The sequence below is a fragment of the Phascolarctos cinereus genome, unplaced genomic scaffold (genome assembly GCF_003287225.1).
Source record: "Phascolarctos cinereus isolate Bilbo 61053 unplaced genomic scaffold, phaCin_HiC Scaffold_726;HRSCAF=1367, whole genome shotgun sequence".
Taxonomy (NCBI): Eukaryota; Metazoa; Chordata; class Mammalia; order Diprotodontia; family Phascolarctidae; genus Phascolarctos; species Phascolarctos cinereus.
Window position 1 is genome coordinate 404,561,210 of NW_027556098.1, and position 20,942 is coordinate 404,582,151.

The 20,942-nt window shown below is 39.5% G+C and overlaps 1 protein-coding gene across 1 annotated transcript in view; it reads left to right on the forward strand.

The window, feature by feature from the left end:
- Positions 1-20,942, forward strand: part of SSU72 (SSU72 homolog, RNA polymerase II CTD phosphatase) — a 46,880-nt gene that overhangs the window by 9,243 nt on the left and 16,695 nt on the right. Inside the window, exon 2 of the mRNA XM_020976196.2 lies at positions 6,324-6,467. Coding sequence (XP_020831855.1) covers positions 6,324-6,467 — 144 coding nt within the window. The remainder of the gene's footprint in view (positions 1-6,323; positions 6,468-20,942) is intronic.

Below are 20,942 nucleotides of genomic sequence, written 5' to 3' on the forward strand. Positions count from 1 at the left end.
TTTGTGTCCAGTTGTCCTCCTCTCCATCCTGCACAGTGTTCCAAGGTATTCTATCTGATATCCTGTTGTCATGAAGTCCTTTCTCTTATAAAGAAAAACTTTCAGTAGCTTCCAGTTGCATACCCAATACAGTGCAGACTCCTGAGCCTGGCATTAAACAGTCTTGGAATCTGGCTACAGCCCAATTTATCATCTTCATCTCACACTGTTGTTCTTCTTGCACCCCATGTTCCAGGCAGACAGCTAAAGACACACTCTAAGTAACATTTCCCCTGCCAATCCACTTTCTCAATAACCAAACTTCTGTCATGATGACAATAAAAACCAAACTTCTATCATGATGACTGCTCAAGTTATAAATAGAGCTGTTGGTGACAACATAAATTGTCACTATGGGATCATTTCCTATTATACTCATTGTTCTTCACACTCAACTCTCTCTTTCCTCTTCTCTCTTTAGTAGTTCCCCGCCCATCCTAAGTATTGTTGCAATCCTTCTATTAGAAAGTCAAATAGATGCAATTTCCCCACGGAAACTTTTCCTCATCCTCTCAGCTAAAAAATCCTTCAGCCCTTTAATTCTTCATAACTCATTTCCAATGTATGTAGCATGTTCTAATAGTTAATGGACCAATTTTAGCTCCTCTTCCATTCATATTTGCAGTACCTGTGCCTAACACAGTGCTAGGCTGTGACATTGGCACTTAATAGACGACTGTTGCCTTGCATTGTTTGAATTTTAAATTGCTTTGGGCTGACTTGTGGGATCCTTAAAAATTGAATATTACAGTGAAGCAAAGGGCATTGCCAGTTTGTGGTCATTGTGCATCTTGTAAATGGGTCTTTTATTAGAGCTGTAATGGCACATTTCATACAAATAACACCTTTTTTAACACCTTCTGTATACTCTGATGACCACCCCTAAGTGATTCCAGAAACAGAATCGTGTTTAGTTTGAAGCTAAAGAAACCAGGTAGGAGAGAAGTTCTTTTCACTAAAATCTGTTCTAGCTACCAACCCAGCCACCATTGCTCTTGTCCAAACACCCCACCCTCCCACCCCAAGAACTCACACACACCCACACACATATATACACATACACATATTCTCTTTCTCTTTCTTTCTGTGTGTGTATGGAAGGAGTATAATAATACAGAAACTAACCATACTCTAGGGTGTCCCTAGAGTATGGTTAGTTTCCGTATTATTCAGATAGAACATAGGAGATAAGTAGTGAGATAGATGGTTTGTAAGGTCATAGTTTATCCTAAAGTAAAATGTTGACAGGGATGTGTTAACCTCTTCACTGGCTTCAGGGTTTGATTACAAAACCTTCATTCAAACCAGATAACATCCTCTGTTCTCACAGTACAAAATGTAGCTTTCTGTGGGACTTATTCCTTTTGTCAGCACCCTTCCCTAATTAGCCTATCATTTCCTTTTTCTTTCACATATTTGTGCTATGTAATCAGATATTAAACTCAGCTGCTTCTCATGTCCTTCCCTTGCCTTGTTCTTCCCCCTTCCAGATAAGGAGAATTTAATGTTCACTCAGCTGTTATATATTCATTCAAAAAAAAAAAGCTTTGGTCTGCTTTCTACAAGGCCTTGTAGTTCCTACTGGGAGGTAAGTAGCATAGGCAGGGCAAGTTTCTGAAGCAACCCCTATGATTTTCTGCATTATTTCCCCCTTTTCTCCTCAGTTTCATCCTAGTTCTCCCTAGAAGTGAATTCTGTCCCATTCTATCATCATCTAGACAGTGTAATATAAGAAAAGGATTAGGGACATTGGTACTGGATAGTTTAAAATTGATTTAATTTTTTTAAATTTTGATTTAGTTCTCTGGAGTATTTTGCCTTAGATTAAAAAGTTAAAATTTCCATTTGAATTGGAAGCTTCTGAGGTTAAAGATTGATATTTACATGTCAAACACATTATTGTCCTTTAAATGGTTTCTCTAGTTGGTGCTTTCACAATATAGCCTATGTTATTGTATGAAATGTCATTGAATAGTAACAAATGCAGTTCTTTCTTGGGATGTAATCATTTGGACTGGCCCTCTGCTTCAGTGATGTGGACCACTGAAGCCACTTACTGGTCACTGCCCTCCAGACAATGATTTCTTTGCAGTTTCCCTTATAGGAATATATAGCAATAGTCAATGGAATGAATTATGTTGCATTTTGAATAAATTTCAAGGATTGACTGGCTTCATCTTTGGCTATAAATATGACAATGTATAGCTTTCCTCTGTCCCCACTCACATAATTCACATCGATATTATCAATACTCTTCTCCAGACTAGCCTTCTCATTGGTGTTCCTGCCTTCCGTCCACCCTAAACCATCCTCTACCTAGCTGTCAGATTAATAGGCCCCAAAGCACAGATTCCATTTGTTCCTTCTTGCCTCTAAAATCATAACACGGGGCAGCTAGGTGGCGCAGTGGATAAAGCACTGGCCCTGAAGTCAGGAGGACCTGAGTTCAAATCCGGCCTCAGACCAAACACTTGACACTTACTAGCTGTGTGACCCTGGGCAAGTCACTTAACCCCAATTGCCTAACCCCCCCCCAAAAAAAAAATCACAACACAATGCTCATAAAGCCCTATCACTGTCTTGGACCGTCCCCTCAGTCCAGCCTTATTGCAGTTATTCTCCACGCTGTGTCCCAGCCAAAGGTGGCCTTACTGCTTCCTGTGCTTGACCTGGCACCTCCCTTTTCCCTGCCTTAGCACAAGCTGTTGTTGCCCAGGCCTGGAATGTACTGCATTCTATGCTGACTTGAGAGCAAGGACTAAGAATTTTGTTTTTGGGTTCCTGGCACCGACCACAACTCATAGGAGCTTAAGTCTTGAACCAAATCACCACTTTTATCAGGCATTTGTTGATGGGATTTTTTTTTTGTATCTGTTGCTGAAAAAAGATTCTGGAAAAACATAATATTCTGTTTGACAAATCTATATTAAATTACCTTCTACATAGCAGCAAGTTAGCAGAGTAGTCTTAAAAGTTAAAGGCATACTCCCTGAACTCAAGTTAACACTCCTCAAGAGCAGGTGAAACACTGACAGATGAGCTATAATAAGGAAATGAAATGTGACAGATATGTAAAAGAAGGGCAGTTAAGTTCTGGGGCAAAAGGACCATTTCCTATGGGGGTTTGGGTGTGTTAGGTGGAGAAAGAATGGGAATGTAGAAGGTTTCTTGTTAATAGTTAAGAGGAAGAGTCAACCTCTGCATTATTAGTTTTGGTAGATGAGTGTCTTATGATGTGGCACTTGAACCAAACCTTAAAATAAGAACTCTTGCTCATTTAAGATGTTATTGTCACTTCTCTCAGTGCTTTTGTTTTAATGATGAAAAGCTGTGCAAAAAAATTGGCAACAGCAAAAGGTTTCTGAACACACAGAGACCAAAAATTAATTAAATCGAAGGTGTGATGGATCCCTGTCGCATCCTGCAACTTCACTGCAGCCTTGGTTCTGAACTCAAAGCGTGTGTACTTTGCACTGCCAATTCGTGCCCTTGGGTCACTCCATGAGGAAATGCCAAAAGGGGTCACAAGAGTGTTGAAAGTTTTAAGAAGCCCTGGCCTAGTCCTTCGGTAGTGTGGCAGTGCTTCAAAATGACGAATGTTTTCCCCAGACATCAAACAGGATTGTCCTGGTTGGGGATATGTAAAATGCCAGGAGATTTTCTAGGAGCATATTGTATCATTGCTTTGGTTAGGGGCATGATTGATTGATTGATTGATTTGCTGTTCTGTGCAGAATGGAGTCTTTAAAGACAGGTTAGTGTGGAACTTCGAGTTGGAGGATTTCTCACTTCTCCAAGTCACCACCATTTCCCAGCAGTTCCTACGAATTAAGGGCAGTGTTGATTGTTAAGCAGCAGTACTTTGGGGGTTGTAAAGTCAGTGAGAAGGGGCTGAGAGTTGCTAGAAATTAGTTGAAGATGTCCTTGCCTGACAACTTGGAGTGCAGCCTTGTAGATGTGAGTCTTGGAAGAGAAGTGACTGAATTTAACATGAAACAAATATTTTCTGGGAAGTGCTGTGGGCTCGAATTGTCGATGGATGGATGGAAGCAGAGTAGATCAGAAACTAACAAAGCAGAATGCAGCAGTCCAGCTGTTCTCATATTGATGATGACGTGTAATAGATGAGGGCATTAATGTTTTTTGAAAATCACTGGTCTCTGAAGTGTCGAGCTGGTTGGGAGGATGGAATTTTATTTACATTTCCTCTCACAACCTATAAAGAAAGAGAAAAAAAAAACTTTTCAGGCAACTCTCCAGAAACACTTGTTGCTTAAAGTACTCTCTTTGGGCTGCAGGTTGGCTGCCACGTTAGTGGGCCAAGGCAGTATGTGCTCAGACTTTGCACTGTTTTGCATGTTGACGTGAAGCTTGTGTTCATAATTCCAGTCCCATTTTAAAGTTGGACTTATATTTATGACTCAACATAGAAAAAATTGCCTTTTAGGCTTTTTTTGTTTTGTTTTGTTTTGGTAGTCCTCAGAGCTGAAATGCTCATCATCAGATTTGGCATTGTTCCCCAGTGTAGACTCTTGGACAGTGTTGCATTATTTAGCATGGGGGGAAACTGAATATGTGGCTTTCCTTCTATCTGGAAAGTACTACTTTTTCTAACCTTAGAGGCTGAAATTTTAATCATTCGTTTGAATCCTTAACCAAAAAAAGCAGGTGGTTCATAGCAGATGAGAACTATTTATGGTAAGAAGTCCATTTCAAGGGAGGAAGAAATAGTCAAAACAGGGGAAAAGGGAATAAGAATTGTGAGTTCTGAGTAAACAGTTTCTTTATCCAAAATAGGTACTTGAGTGTTGTTGTTGGCTTATCAAAGGTTCTTGGCTAGTATTAGAAAGATTTTCAGAACCTTAATAAGAGCCTTGATGTTAATCTTAAGCTGTTTATTCAGAGAATAGGCAAGTACTTTTTACCTCCTCCTACCTAGCTTTGCTCCTCTGTAAAATGAGGCAAGACTGGGAACCAGTACATTGCTGGTGTGCTTTTTGACTAGCATCTAAAACCGTTTGGAGCTTCGATTTTGCTGATATGATATATAATTTCTGAGTTGTAACAAAGCTAAAATTTTTGGCATTAAAATTTCTAGTAATTTAAATTTAGTAGTAATCTGAACAAGTGTTCCAGAGTCAGGTGGCAAATCTGAAATTCCTATGAAAAGTAGCATAAAATTGTTAAATATGCTTATGTGGACTCCAAGATCAAATTGCATAATTAACCAAAATAAAATTTTAGAAACCTTAATGAAGTGGGAAAGTGAGATAACTTTTCAAAAGATTAATCAGCTTCTGAAGCAGCATTTCACTGCTGCTCAAATCTTTAAGCTAAGCACAATTTTTCCTGAGTCAGAGCTTGTTTTGTTATCAGTGTTAGTCTTTAAATCATTGGTTGTGAAAGAGTAAGTAGTAGTCATTGGCTTTGCTACCATCTTACAGTTCTATGATAGTTACTATTAAACTGGAAAGGAAGCTGAGAGACGAGGTTGTAATAAAAGAATGACCCCACAGTATATGAAGGGCTCTGACAAAGGATGGTCAGCTAAAGGCAACAGTAAAAGAAACGATTTAAAATTCAGCCTCTCTCTCTTGCACACACACACTCACACTCTCATAGACACAGATGTGATTTTCCTGGTGGTGATAGTAAGCCTTAGAATGGATTATGATGTGAAAGGTTGTAAAGCTTCAAGAAGTTTTTAAAATTTCAGAATGTCTGCAATGGTAAAGTATTGGTCTTAATATGAAGGCAGAGTAGGGGGCAGTGTCTAGATGTTCTCCCAGGGTCTCATTATTTACATTTGGTGGTTCTAGAACATTTCTTTAATTGTGCTTATGTGTAAAAAAAAAGTTGTCAACTGACTATAAGACTTTTAGCGTAGCTAGCAGTTTTAAACAAAGCCTTAGCTTTTCAGAAGTCATTTAGAGTGTGGAAAGACAGGTTGTGAAATAAAGTAAGTCTTTTTAGGGAGTAGGATGTCAAACTTTGAGGGTATTGTTTAGATTTTTCATAAAGGAAATGACCTCATGGTGGTAGAATAAAGACTCCTTTGTCTTTCTGAATCTTTTCACCCTGATATTTTGACATCTATGACATTTCATAATTAATAACATTGAACATTATTATTAAAATAGAAGGTATTAAGAACTGGGACAAAAACTTTCTTTAGGCAAGTATACGCTAACATTTTCCTCCCTCAACATCACTGGCCCCATCCAAACTAATGGAATTTTGAGTCAGTTGATCTAATTGAAACTTTTTCTTCTTGTGTCTTTCAGCAAACGAGGATTCAGTGTCAGATCCTTTGGAACAGGAACTCATGTGAAGCTTCCAGGACCAGCACCAGACAAGCCGAATGTTTATGATTTCAAAACAACATATGATCAGATGTACAATGATCTTCTTAGGAAAGACAAAGAACTGTATCCCAGTGGAATGCCCTTTTAAAAAACCCAATATGGTCATCTTTGGAAGGTGTAATTCATTATTTAGCATATGGAATATGCCTTAGCTTGGCCTTAAGTTTGTAGGGAGGTATTCTACATGAAAAGGGAGGAGGACTTACTACTCGTTTTATACCTTGCTAAGGTTAAATAGTGCATGCAGTCCAAACAAACCCTCCCGCCTTTTTTTTAAGCAGAGTAATAGATTTAATTTTTAAAACTCCAAGTCATAGCTTAATCATCTCTTGGTACTTCGCTGGATTTTCTGAATGTAGAATCCAGTCCTGGAAATGGAAGGATTGAGGAATGCTGACACGAAAAAAATTTAAATCATGATTATTTTAGTAGAGCCTAAAGTTTAGGCATACATTAAGCAGAGTAGACTACCTAGAAGTGCTTTTCACATTACTCTGTCTATATCATTGGCTGATATGTTGCTGAGAGGCAGCAGGATGTAATGGATGAGGGTGAACCTTCAAGTCAGGAAGACCTTGGTTCAAATCCTGCCTCTAACACATCCTGGCTTTGTGACCATGGGCAAGTCACTTAACCTTTCATTGCCCCTGTCGAGTCTCTCCAGCTAAGTTATAGATCTGCTTTGGTGGGAGAGGTTTCCATGCTGGGAGTTGGCCACAGTGATGAAATCACAGGTCCATCCTACCTTACTCCCTAACCCCATAGATAGTGTTTTTGCAGAGCCATATATATATAGTACACTGAGGGAGGACCAGAGGGAGAGGGCTCAATATAGGGCCAAATTTGGCATGTTAGAAGCAAACAATATTGGTAGAAATCCTTTCGTTGGAAACTTTCTGTGAATAGGAAAACTGGATTTAACTAGATCTAGCCAAAGATCCAGTCAAAGAGTAGGTTTTAAAAAGATTTTATGATCATAGCATTAAGACTTAATTGTCTTAAGAGATATTTGACCTCCAGTTTTCACACATTTTGGCTCATTATAAAGTCATCCATGTCCCATCCTTGACTTTTACCTCACTTTCTTGATTTTATGAGCCATATTTAAGAGATGGGGCCCAAATTTGAATACAAATATGCAAATCCAAAAATTCTTTTGACACCAGAGGTGTTGCAGTCTTTGGATGAATTAAAAATGTTTTCTACTTGTATGTAGGTTACTTAGGTGGCTGAGAGTATGTACCTGAAGGTCGTTCTAGCTAAAGTGTTAGATTGGAGCACCGCAAGATCCTGGGGTTTGTTGCATCATGTCCTCTCCTCTCTTCTACCTGCCTTCCCTTCCCTTTATTTAATTTTGCTTGGTTTTTTTTTTGTTGTTGTTTGTTTGCTTTATTTTTTTTTAAGTTACACAGCTAGTTCATTCACCAGTGCAACGTAAATAGATATGATGTTTATGTTGAAAACATCCACATGGGTTACCCTGCATAACCTGGTGTTCTCATTATGCCGTGGCAAGAGGAAAATAATCTTTGACATGGGGCTGTATAGCCATGTGGTGGTAACTCCTTTTTGAAACTTGGCATCCTGAGCATGGTCATCATTGAATGCACACACTGCACTACCCAACATCCTTGGGGCAAGAGAGGCGTATCTTCAAGTCATCATTTCCCCTGTAACTGAGAAGCAGCATTCTTTATTGGCCATATTTCTTCATCTTAGTAACTTAAATATAGTTGGCAAATTAGTTGTAAATAATACATTTGCCCATTCTGTTCTTGCTATGTCCCTTTAGCGTGATAGATGGCATTAACTATAAAACTGTATTTTAGAACTTCATGAACTCTGAGCTCTGGCCTCAGCTGCAGGTGTCAGTAGCTTACATTCTGTGGCAATAAGCCCATTTCATTATTCCACCTTTTTGTGAAATGGATGCCAAATTTTTAAACTTGATGCCTCCTATCATTGTTAGAAATGGGCAACAATCACAACAATGTTTCACATTACTAGTGTTTCTTCATTATAAATCACTGTATTTTTCCAAGTATCATAAATTGAATCCTATCTTCTAGTTTTTACACTTAATTTTTGAAGAAAAAAAATTGCTATTCCTTATCAAATAAAAATACCTTGATTTATATTTGAATCAATATAGTTTTTTTAAAGGCCAAAACGTAGCCTTTTAATAGTCACATTTGGGTGGGAGGAAGAGTGGAGGTGGCTATCTGCTGCTTTATGATGACCGAATGGAGAGTTCTCCAGTTCCAAGGTACCCTCTGAGGCTGTCCCAAGGGGGAAGTGCTTGGTGACCAGGAAGAAAAGAGCATAGGGCTTTTCATATTTGGGGATCCTGCTGGAAAGTGAGCTCCTTACAGGTCGGGGCTCCCTGTGAATGAAGAGTTGAGAAACAAAGGGTCCCAAAGGACCCAGAGTAGGACCACTCACGCAAAGCAGGAAGTGGAGGTAGAGTAAGCGGAGAGCATTGAAGGGCTGGCACTGAGTAGCCATGTGACCACTGGCAAGTCCTTTCTCTGGGGCTCAGTTTCCTCATCCATAAACAGGGAGAGGGAGTTGGATTAGCTGTGTGACCACTGGTAAGTCCTTTCTCCCTCTCTGGGCCTCAGTTTCCTCACCTGTCTAAACAGAGGGAGGGAGTTTGGATTTACTTTCTTCTAAGGTCCCTTCCAGCTCTGATGGTCTATGCTTCTGTGAGTTGTAGGATAATGGGGATGGTTAAGGCTCAAAGGACTGGAGCATTGTCACAACATTGGCCTTTGTGGGAGCCTGCTCTCCCACAGGAAGTGAAGAGATAGTTCACAATGGCTTCCTTATGTCCTGGGGGTGCTGCTATCACTGTCTGGATCTTCCTTGTGCTTGGGAACATGTCTACTGATTCACTTTTCTTCGGAAGTGGGGTTTCTGTTCTTTTAGGTGGGTGGGGAGGGTAGGAGGAAAAGAGCAAGACTGGGCTTGACAGATACGTTATTTTTGGTATTTGGTGAGAGGTTTTTGACTAAACCGCTCTCAAGTACATCCTTTGACCTAGTCAAGCGAGTGACATCTCTACAAAAAGAATTCATTCCAGCCCTTGGTGAGATGCTGCAGAGGTGGACATCAGTCTGAGGTGGCATGGGGGAAGCAGCCGAGGTAAACCAAAGCAAAAACCCAAGACCAGACACGTTATGTCGGATTAGGAATGGTGAGGTGTGTTAACAACTCCCGTCTCCTGTCAGTCACTAAGACAGGACTCCAGGCCAAAGAGCCTTCCCAGGTGTGGTCCTAACAGACTCACTGAACATGTGATTCACTGCGTTGGGACACAGCTACAACCTCTCCCCACCCTCCCCCGTTTTTAAGTTTTAAAGGGGAAGGAAAATTAAATGGGTCAAATAAGATAAGGGATTTGAAGGTGGTGGGTTTTTTTTTTTAACCAGAATGTTTAAAACAAGATTAGTGGGAAAAAAGATACAACCTAACATTCCCCTGAATGAAGCAGCAGGTGGCCAGTTACCTTCCTCAGAGGAAGCTGACATAGAACATCCATAAACAAAGACAGTACAGTGTGTATAAAATAATAACCTGGGACTACTGAAAAGAACTCCTTAGTTACCCTTCCAGATTTAACAAAAGAAACATCTCTTCCGTTGCTCATGCTGTAATTTTAACTTATTTGCGATTCTACTAAAACACTCTGGCTTTGTCTTTATAGGGATAATTTAAATTTACAGAATTGAGGTCTAATAGCTCCAAGATTAACAGGTTTTTTCCCCCTCATTTTAAAGTGATACCTTTAGTTTTTATATCAGTCATTTCCAAATAATATCCATTTCCCTTAAGCGTTAGCATTTTCTAACTATATTAAACAATAACTTAAGCATTTATATCACCTTCATTCTAAAATATATCCCTTCATCTTTAAGTCACATTTTAGGATGGGGGGTGGGGCAAGATAGGGTGCTTTATGCAGAAGATGAGTTTTTTAGATTAAAAACCTTCATTGTTGAAGAAGTAAGTTGATATTTATGCAGTGCTTTGCATTATACTTTACAGTAATTTGAATCACTAACAAGTAAATGCCATCTTCATTTTACAAATGAGAAAATAGGTTTAGAGAGGCTCAGTGCGCTATCCCCACATAGATCTTGGGATTTTAGGTTTAGAGCTTGAAAAGAGTGCTACCTGTTTCATTTTCCAGGTGAAGAAACTGAGTCACAGAGGTTAAATGACTTTCCCAGGAACACATAGCTAGTGTCTGCAGTTGGAGCCTAGGTCCAAAATGCACCACACTTAATACCAGGTGTCCTCTGTGGTACTGATGGTATACCACATTAACTTGTCACTGAAATGAGCCATTGGGTTATAATTTAAAATTATTTTTCCCTACTGTGGAAACATTTCAAATTGGCTCTTAAGAACTGAAAGTGTTGACCCTCAATTGTCACAAATTTAAGATCAGCTGAGTGCTTGTCCAGAGGTGAGAGATGGCTCCCCTAAAGACAGTTTCTTCTTAATTGCATTAAGAAGTGTAAATGTTTAAATTCTTGAATTTTCTTTTTTTCTCATGTTGTCTCACCTTAGCTATATTCATAGCTTGTGGAGATGAGGTTCTTTTCTAGATATCTACAAGAACAATAAAAATTCCCTTTTCACATTTTGGCAATGTTCTTAAGAGAAATTTTATTAATTTTTATAGGCTTTAGAGTTAAAATTTGCTGCTTCAGGTGGTTCCATAATACTATTTTCACCATCCAAATACATAAAGAGCAACCTTGGATACTTGGAACACTATCGATTAAGAGCCAATTTCAAATAAGTGGGAGGAAGAATAATTTAAAGCTATAGCCTAATTGACTCTTCATTAAGCCTTTGGCTGAAGCTTGGTGAATTTATTTCAGGGAGCTTAGGGGGAAAGGGTGACAGCACTCATCTGTACAAGGGGAGGGAGAGGTGCGGATTAACCACGGGAGAACTGCCAAGTCCAGCAGCAGCTGGTCATCCAGGGGACAGTGAGGGAAGCATTTTTGAGCCAACACCTTTAAAGCTGAGCTGATGGTAAGAGGTTATGGGTTTTCTCTGAGCCAGAAGCCGTGTAACCGCCCTTCTTAAAGGGATTGACTAGAGACAGTTGGGATTAAGTAGATGGGTGATTCTACTGTGCCCTGGAAATCCAGAGATAGGAGTTTGCATGCCATCTGTTTAAATTGTCTGAGTGGCCAAAGACAAGCCATTTCCTTTCAGCCTCTGGATCAGCTTCTCTAAAATGCAGGTAATAATGATAATCCTCATATTACCTGCCTCACAGGGTTCCTGGATAGAAAATGCTTTGTAAGCCATAAAGTCTTAACAATGAATTACTAATAAAAAATAATGCTGTCATTTGCTAAGGATGAGACCTGGACCTGTGATTTCCCTGGTATGTGGAACTCCTGCGGGCATGAGTTCCCCATACTCCCATTGCTGGTCCAGATCATGTCTGCAAACTTAAAGCCTTTGAGAGTTGCCTAGAGCACTGAGATGTTAAGTGACTTGCGCAAGGTCACACAGCAAGGTCACACAGCCCGTTTGGGTCAGATTCAGGTGTGAAACCCAGATCATCTCTGGCCTGGAGGCCAGCTCTTTATCCCACTATTCTGCCTGCTTCTAGCAAATATGAACTTGGAGAAACATTTGCATAGCACTTGTAACATTTTCAACTTAATCTCACATCTCATTTGAGCCTCAGCTCTGAGGTGGGCAGGAATTATTCCTATTTACGGATGAAGAAAAAATATGAAGGATTAAAGGGCATTCCTAGGGTCGGATGGTGAGTAAGTGTCAGAGCAGGGACTAGGAATCCTAGTCCAGTGCTCTTTTTTCCTTTGTTATAGTAAGCAGAATGATTATAGTGAACAGAACTGGTAAGACTTGGCCATCTCATTGGTGAAGTTGGGGGGAGAAGTTATCATTAGGATACACTAGCCAGTGTGGGATTATTGCAAATGAAGACAGTTTCCTCTGTTAGGTTAGGTGCTGAGGCAGTACCTGGGCTTCTAGACCAGTGGCCTCAGTTTCAAATAGGAACGAGGCACTGAACCAAGGGGCTGCTGGTTGGACACCTCTGTTCTAGAATACACATTCTGTTCAAATAGATTTTTTTTGAAGTCTCTCCCCTATGTCCTTTTAAAAATAAAAAGTAGCATTTCATTAGCCATTTAAAACATGGAAACAGCTTATTAGACTTCATTTCAAGTAATGAGTAGTTACCACAAAATGTGTATAGCATTTTGAAATAGAAAATACAAATTTTGTTTTAAAGAAAAATTGTCCCTAAGTTCATAGATAATATGATTTCTAATGAACTTAGGATTTGAGAAGCCTAATTCATTAGAAATTGAAAGTGACCAAACTATTAGAAACTGCAGAAATGTAATTTGTCATAAACCCACATTCACTTGGGAGAGGCAAAGCATGCAAATTTTCAGTTGACCCACTGTACAGAGTTTCTTCTCTCTGGATAGGGGAGGTGTTAGTCCTTTGAATTTACTTTTTGTTGCCTTTTTTCTTTTTTAACAATACTGTCATTTTCCCTTGATTCTGCTCCCACTATCGAACTCTTTCATGTAACAACCTTAAGGATGATACACATTATCTGATAATATCTATTTCCTTCTAACTCCAGAGTGATGCACCTTGATAGGAGGGAGGCACTTCATTATCCCTTGTCTGACACCAAGACTGTTCATCTTCTGATTTCACTATTTAAGGGCACGTGGAGATGGGTTGTCGGGCTTATTTCTGCTCACTACCTCAGCAGACACACCTTAGTCTGGAGTGGAGGAAGAAAAGGACAAGATGAGAAAGTATGTTCTTCAATGATAGGAGGGGGAAGGCATCTTAAGGTTTAGATCCCAAGTTCCGAGCTGAATACATACCACAATGCTCAGGTGTAAACTTTTAAGAACACTAGTGACACATTCTACAACCCTGGTTAGTAACTTGTTGACTAATTTAGGCTTTCTCTTCAATTCGGTCAAACTTCAGCAATTGGAGCCCATTTCCTGTTCTATAGAGGTGTTTAGTGATCATCCTGTAATTCTCATTGTTTATCATGATGCTTGAAATGACTCAAGCCTCCTGAATCGCAGCGTAACCCTACCTCATATCCATACCACACTCCACTAACTCAACATTTCCTTAGAGCTTCTGTCTTCCATCCTTTTAATCATACTCTACAATTTTCCTGGTATTTTAAAACCATGAATGGTATTCTCCTGTTGCCAAGTTCTGTTGTAATCCTTTGATCACATCATATTTCAGCCTCATCTATTCCCTGGTCTTTTTTGCTATATCTTGAACCAGCTAGTCTTTCCCTATCCATCATTTGGTTATCTTCTATTTTGAGAAGGGAATTAATCAGCTTTACAAATGAACGTGTTTTAAAATTAGACTAAATAGTAAATGTATAATAGATCCTTTTTTTGTACTGTACTCTCAAGTGTTAGGGTTTTTGTTTTTAGTATTTAGAAAGTATAATTCTGGCTTTAATTTGCCAAAGATGAGTCCAAATTACTTGGCTTAGCAGATCTGCAGATTTCTGTCATATGCGATGATTGGTTGGGACTTAGACTAGTTGACTGTAGGGAGTAGTGTTAGCTAATTTACATAGACCCATCCTGGTGCTTTGGGGCACATTACTAATACCTTGAAACAGAGACTAGTCCTAATTACAGATGATAAAGGGGCTTGTGAAAATTCATACAAGTTAGTAAATTGACAGTTCTGTTATTTTGCCAAATTGCAAATTCCTCTTGCAGCTCCCTTTGATGTCTTCTCTGAAAAACATCAGGTACAGTAAGGCTATTAATGGTCCTGTCAGGTATGAAGGCGGGTTGCATTCCTAGGACACTGATAGGTTGGTACTGGAACTGACTCAGGCTTTAGCTTTTTTTTTTTTAAACTAGAACATCCAGCATCACACTTTGAGTGATGAATGAGCAGAAAATTCAAAGATGCTGGTGTCCAGTCCTTCTCAGGGACAAGCACTGAAGCACACTATTTTGGGCTGTTTTTTGCCCATTTCATCATTTTGGTAACTCAGAGCCACTTTTATCAAGTTGTTATATCCTTTCCTAGATCAGTGCCTCTAATTACCATGATTAGAAAAGTGGCCAGTCCATTTTGACAGTCATAATAAATTTGCCCAAAAAACATTTTGGGAGGACCTCTTGTCATTTTAGCACCATTGGGCCCAAGGCAACCCTGCCTTGGTAGTCCTGTATAATAGCTAGGAAAAGAATAGATAGAACTCAGCCATGAAACCCCCTAGATATTTGCATTACAACTTGAAGACATGAAAGAAACCGTGCTTTTTTGGTTCCATGTCAATACATTGTCTTTCACATCTCTTTCTATAATACTTGTCATGCAGTAAGTAAGTGATGAGTGTAAACTTTCATAGCCGCTTTTTTTTTTTAATTTTTGCAAGGTGCCCCACATATCAACTCGATGGGCCAATACCTTCAGTCACTTCTTGGAAATCTACGCATGCAGCTACTTAGATAAGTGTGCCAATGAGCTAGTATGTGATTCCTTGGTCATCATGGCCTGAACAAAGGATTTCAGTGACCTCTATGTCTCAGAAAGCTGTTGCAGCAGTGTTTATGATGTTTGCAGCCTATTTGCTACAGCTCAGTGTTTGTAATGCACCCCAGTCATAATAATGCCCCGGTATATCTGTGACCTCATTAATGTAGGTGTTCTTGCATTCCCGCAGTGGGCAGAGCACCTTTCTTCCTTTGAGTTGTCTTGAGATGTTTTGGATAACCAGAGGACCATGGTTGCTATGTGTTGATTTTTCTCTCTTAACCATGGGACCAACCCATCTTTTTTTCAGTCATGCGTTTTGTTAATGACACTTTTTATCTCTTTTCCATGTACTTGTTTTCTTGTGATGTGTTATAGCCAGCTAAAAGCTCCACTGTACCTTTTGGTTGTCCACTCCCTTGGGGGGAAGGGGTGCTCTCATTTCAGTTCATGACAGTTTTGTTTTGTTTTGGTTTTTTGGTTAGGCAATGGGGTTAAGTGACTTGCCCAGGGTCACACAGCTAGTAAGTGTTATGTGTCTGAGGCCAGATTTGAACTCAGTTCCTCCAGACTCCAAGGCTGGAGCTCTATCCACTGCGCCACCTAGCTGCCCCTAATGACAGAGTTTTATGGTTAGTAAGCAGTAGACCCTGAGAAGTGAAGGGTCATGTTGCTTGCCTTCTCTTCTGGTATGGAGAAGAACATTGGGATTCCTCCCTTGGCTGGTTCTGCACCTAGACCTTTCTGTGACAAAATATTGCTTGGCCAGGTGGGATAACTGTCTCTAGATTCTCACTTCTTAAGCTACGTTGCATTTGGGAGAGCTAAGATTTCTTTCTACTTTGTGATTCTTTCCTTCATTGTGTCTATTTTCAACACTGCCAGTGGAGTCCTTTCCTCCCATAAGAGTTGCATTTAATAAGTATTAAAGTTATCTATTGCAAGAAGCTTAATCTTATTACAGTTTTTTATTTTTTTTCTCCCAAGTGACGTGTCACCTGACCATCCATTTTTGCCATCATTAAGCTATATTGACAGTAATAGAAATGAGTGGTAAGAGTAAAACCATCTTTTCTTGTTTCAGCCATAATAGTAAAGCCAGTACAAGGTACTATAAGGCTTTGATTTACACTGTCAGCATTTTATATGCCCAATATGCCTTTTTTCACACATTACATACTGCATCTTGGCTGAGACAAGGAAAGCCTGTTGGTTGTTCTATTCTGAGACTCCTACAACAGTATTCACAGGCTTCTACTGAACTCTTGTATCTTGCTTTATGCAGTGCAGATCAAGCCCATTTGCAACAAATGACATTGCAGTAAAAATGGATTGTGTATGTGTAGAGTACTAAATATGTATGTCTATACAACCTCCACCCCAGCTGACAGTTTATTTCAGGCAATATTGAGTACCAAATGCTTGCCTGTTTTGGGGGAGGGAAAAGGACAGTCTCTTGCTCTTACTATCTATCCTCTTCATCCCTTGGAATAATCATGTAGTAGGGTTTTTTTTTTTGGAAAGAAAATGACAGTTCCCAGTTCATTGGGTTATTTTGTTTTTCTTGGGTGAACATGCTTTTTTAAAAAGAAGTGACCCCTATATTGTTAAAGAGCAAATGCCCAAGCCAGCAGCATGTTTTTCCAGATAACACCTGACATACTAAGTGCTTAATTGTTAATTCGAAATCAGGTTAGGTTGGGAAATTGAAATGATATGCTTTTTTAAAGAATTTCAGGGGCAGCTAGGTGGTGCAGTGGATAGAGTGCTAGCCCTGAAGTCAGGAGGACCTGAGTTCAAATATGACCTCATACCAAACACTTGACACACACCAGCTGTGTGACCCTGGGCAAGTCACTTATTCCCAATTGCCTAAAAAAAAAAAAAGAATTTCAGCATCCAAAGTTTTGAACTTAACAGGGTTATCCAGCTTCCAAAAGCTCAGTTCCATGCCCACACAGACTAGACATGAGTCAGAGCAAATAAAGAAACAGCTGGTTCTTTTCTAGTGCGATAGCTGATCTGTTTGAGAACTACACAGAACTTACACAGAGTAAACTGACTGCCTAGGAAAGTTTACAATCATCCTTCACTTAATTTCATAACAGAATGATGACGCAACAGGTTTTCTAGGTGGAGATGTGAAAAATGTATTGCAGGGAATAAGAGAAATGGATTGTGAATTGAAACACAAGTCTAGCTACTGAGAGGAGAACCCAGAATAAATTAAATTCAACTCCTTTAGATATAGGAGCTACTCAAAAGATGGCAGATTCTTACTCAAAAACCAACCAGTTTATTTTCCTCCTTGTATAGATAATTGAATATCGTTTGTTAACCTGTTAAAGCTGTTAAAAAGTGGTTTCTATTCAAAACATCTAGAGTCAAGCCTCATTTATATTGTAATGGCTAGTCTTGGAAAATTCATGCTTTAGCTTTTTAAAAATCTGTGAGGAGGCTTTGAGTAGGGTAAAGCAATTTCATTAGTCTGACAGATTGTCTTCAATAATTTGCAGTCTCTCTCTATACTTAAATTTATTTAAAGCACGAATAATTTGAGAGAAAGTTTGTGTGTGTGTGTAGTTGCTGCGTGACTTGGTGGAAGGAACCCTGAATTTCTTATCAGAGAACCTGAATTCAAATACAGGCTTCATTGACTTCTGTGCCCATGGGTAACTAACTAACTGTCTCTAGCCTTCAGGTTGCGTGTTGAGATAGTAAGGGCTGAAGTAGATAGATACTCTGTTTAAGGGAGCTTCTTTCTAGTTCTAAATCTTATGATCCTGTTGTAGGTAGGTTATAGGCAGTACACTTGGCAGTACTTTAATTTGTATGTTGGTGAGTTATGTAGAGATTTCAGGGCGCGCCCCCCTCCCCCCCAGTGAGCTGAAGAAGCAATTGTGCTGAATCCTTGTGTCAGACAAAAGGTTATTACATCTCTCCATTTCACACTAGAGACTATTTAGGGGAGACTTTTTCCTATAAAATTCATAACTGCCTCTGTCTTTGCATGGAAACTTAAAAGGTATTTGGGAAAAATAAAGTTCCTCTATAAGAATTGAACTTTTGGTATGGGGATCTTCAGTACTATGCCTGTATATGCATATGTATTTCAGTACAGCCCTAGTACTACATCTAACTTGGTCCTTAGGTGTTGTGGCTCACAAATCATTACGTATTATGAACCTAAAGTGTTTTGAACTCACTCTGTAATAACATACTTCACTAGAGCATAATGGGCCACAGTTCTAGCTTCAGTGTAGTGAATGATATCAAAACTGGATGTCAAAAGCCATTTCCTTAGTTTCTAAAGCTATCGGGTTGGCTTTGTTCCCTGATCACAGGTTGTATGTTTAGCCCTAACCAGTAGGCTCCAAATGTGTCACAAGGATGACTAGGTGAGGACATGAATGATTAACATGAGTGCAGGTCAACTCTTAGGAAAATAGGAGCCATAAGCCCTGCTGCTTCTGGTGTGAAGTATCTTGGATATATCAGTACCATAGTGTAGGAAGGTGGCCTTCTGCCACTAAGCAGACTCCCCTGGCATGATGATCTCTACTATGCCTTATTATTAACCTGCAAAATGAAAATATAGCGCTTTGAGGTTTACAAGATGCTTTTATGGCTTTGAATTTATATAATGCCTTAAGGCTTGCAACATCCTTAGGAATACTTCATTTGGGCCACACAGCAAGCCTGGGAGGTAGGTAGCCTTGTGCCCATTTGGAATAAATCCAAGTTAAATGACTCACACAGGGTCACAATGTCTTCCACTGGGCTGCCTTTTTTTTTTTTTGTCAGGTTTGGGTTCTATTAGTTGCTTCTTGATTTAAAACTATTTAGCTGTCCTTTGCTGGAAATACTTTGGGGATTGTGTTTGCACTCTTTTCATGGTTGATTTGTACTTCAGAACAGCCACTGAACATGTGGTAATAGTACATTTCCTTTCTTATGTTCAGATCTCGAATAGAGAGTGATTTATACTGCCCACTCACTTTCCAGATGATAAAACCCAAGCCAACAGAGGTCGAGTGACTTGGGCAAGGTCAGACCAGTGGTAACTGTTGTAACCAAGATTTGAACCTGAATCCTCTGGCTCTAGAGGGATTTTTTCCTGCTCTACTCCCCTACATTCTTTCCTTCAGCTTCCACTTTAGCTAGTGGTGCCAAGTAGTTAGCACCTGAGGCTTCCATGGGCATTAGCAATCAACTGTTTCTAAGGTTTGGCCTGGTGTTTCAAGATAAGCAGTCTGAGCAACCTGAAAGATCGGGAGCATGTTTCAAAGTAAATATGAGTTGGAGTCGTGGTGGAGCTGCAAGATTCAGCTCTGTTCTTTTCAAGTCACAAGCACCAAGTTTACTGAGGGCATTTAGATATGATCGTTGATTTCTTAAGTCAACATAGGGTCACTGGCAGTTATATTAGAGCAATCTCTCTGTGCTGCTCTAATGTTGAATGAATTAATTGACATGCATAAGATAGCCTAGTCTTATGCCATTATTTGATGTCTTACAGAATTCTCAGGAATTACATTTTTGGAAGCCCAGGCAATTTAAAAAAAAACATTAGCTAGAACTTGCTGTTTACAAATTATTTCCCACTTCTCATGATTTTTTGCATTAGGCAGTAGTATAAACAGCTGACCTTTTGGGGGGGATATCTCCTGTCACCTCTTCAGTGAATTTTCTTTCACTGTTTTACTACATTCTCTCATTTTCCCTGTAGCCAATGCCATATACTGCTGAGCAGCTATAATGTGTGAGGATGATCTTATAACAATCCATAATTTGGTAGCCTAGACACATAATCGCTGATCAGATTAATCTTATGGAAGGAAAGTAAATCTTGATATTGGCCTGTATTATCTTCATACCTTAAGCCCCCAGGAAGTTTGAAAGGTCTAAACTGAATATATGTGATATTTTGTGTTTATTTTGTTAAAATACCCAGTCATTTTATGGCATAGGGCAGTTTAGTTCATAGAGTTCTCTTAAAGAATCCCTGTAAGTGAATAGAATTCCAGTCCTTGGCCATCTGAAGCTGAGAGTCCTCACAAAAGAAAGGGGAAGGGTTGTGTTTGTGAATCATCAGGTGGGCATTTTCACTCCTACCAAACCATTGATACTTCACTTCTTATCTTCTCTCTAGGTGGTTTGAATCTCCCAGGTTTTGGGGGGGGGGGTTTATAGTGAGGCAATTGAGGTTAAGTGACTTGCCCAGAGTCACTTAGCTAGGAACTACTATGTGTCTGAAGCCGTATTTTAACTCGGGTCCTCCTGACTCCACAGTGCCACGTAGCTGGGCCCCCCCCTTTTCTTATTTAGTAAGACTGTGAAACACTCAGGAAATACTGATTTTTAAGCTATTAAAATTGTTTTGTAACAAATTTTCAAATGAAGATAGGTTAACCCCTGGGTTCCAGATCCCCAGAGGTGTCTTGAGTCTTTATTTCATTGAGCTCTCCTGGAGCAGTGTTTAAGAGGGATCTGCCCTTCGTGTGATAGTGCCTATTTCAGACTACTTTAGATCAGGTGCCCATCAGGGACACAAGGGCACCTTACTATTGAAGCACTATGACTGTCTCATTTTAAAGGACAGTGGAAATATTCTGGTTAAACCCAGGGCACCATCAGGGCATACAACAATTTACTTCTTTGAAGAAATAAAATGTTATCATTTAGAGACACTTCTGAAATGAGTTCTTATTAGTTTGTGACATTTTATGTTTCTGTTAAACATTATTAATAGTACTTAGCTGATGGCTGGGTACAACTATAACTATAGGTAGGCTGCTGGAAGGAAACAAAATTATCAAATTCCATATGAAATAAACTCAATGTAGTCTGTTCCCTATACCGAGAAAGAAGGGGAGGACTTAAGAGACCAGGACTTTTCTGGAAGCATGAGGCATCTTTCGAGCCTATGCTGCAGTAGCTAGTTAGTGGCCATCTCTTACAGTTTTAGACTGGCTTAAC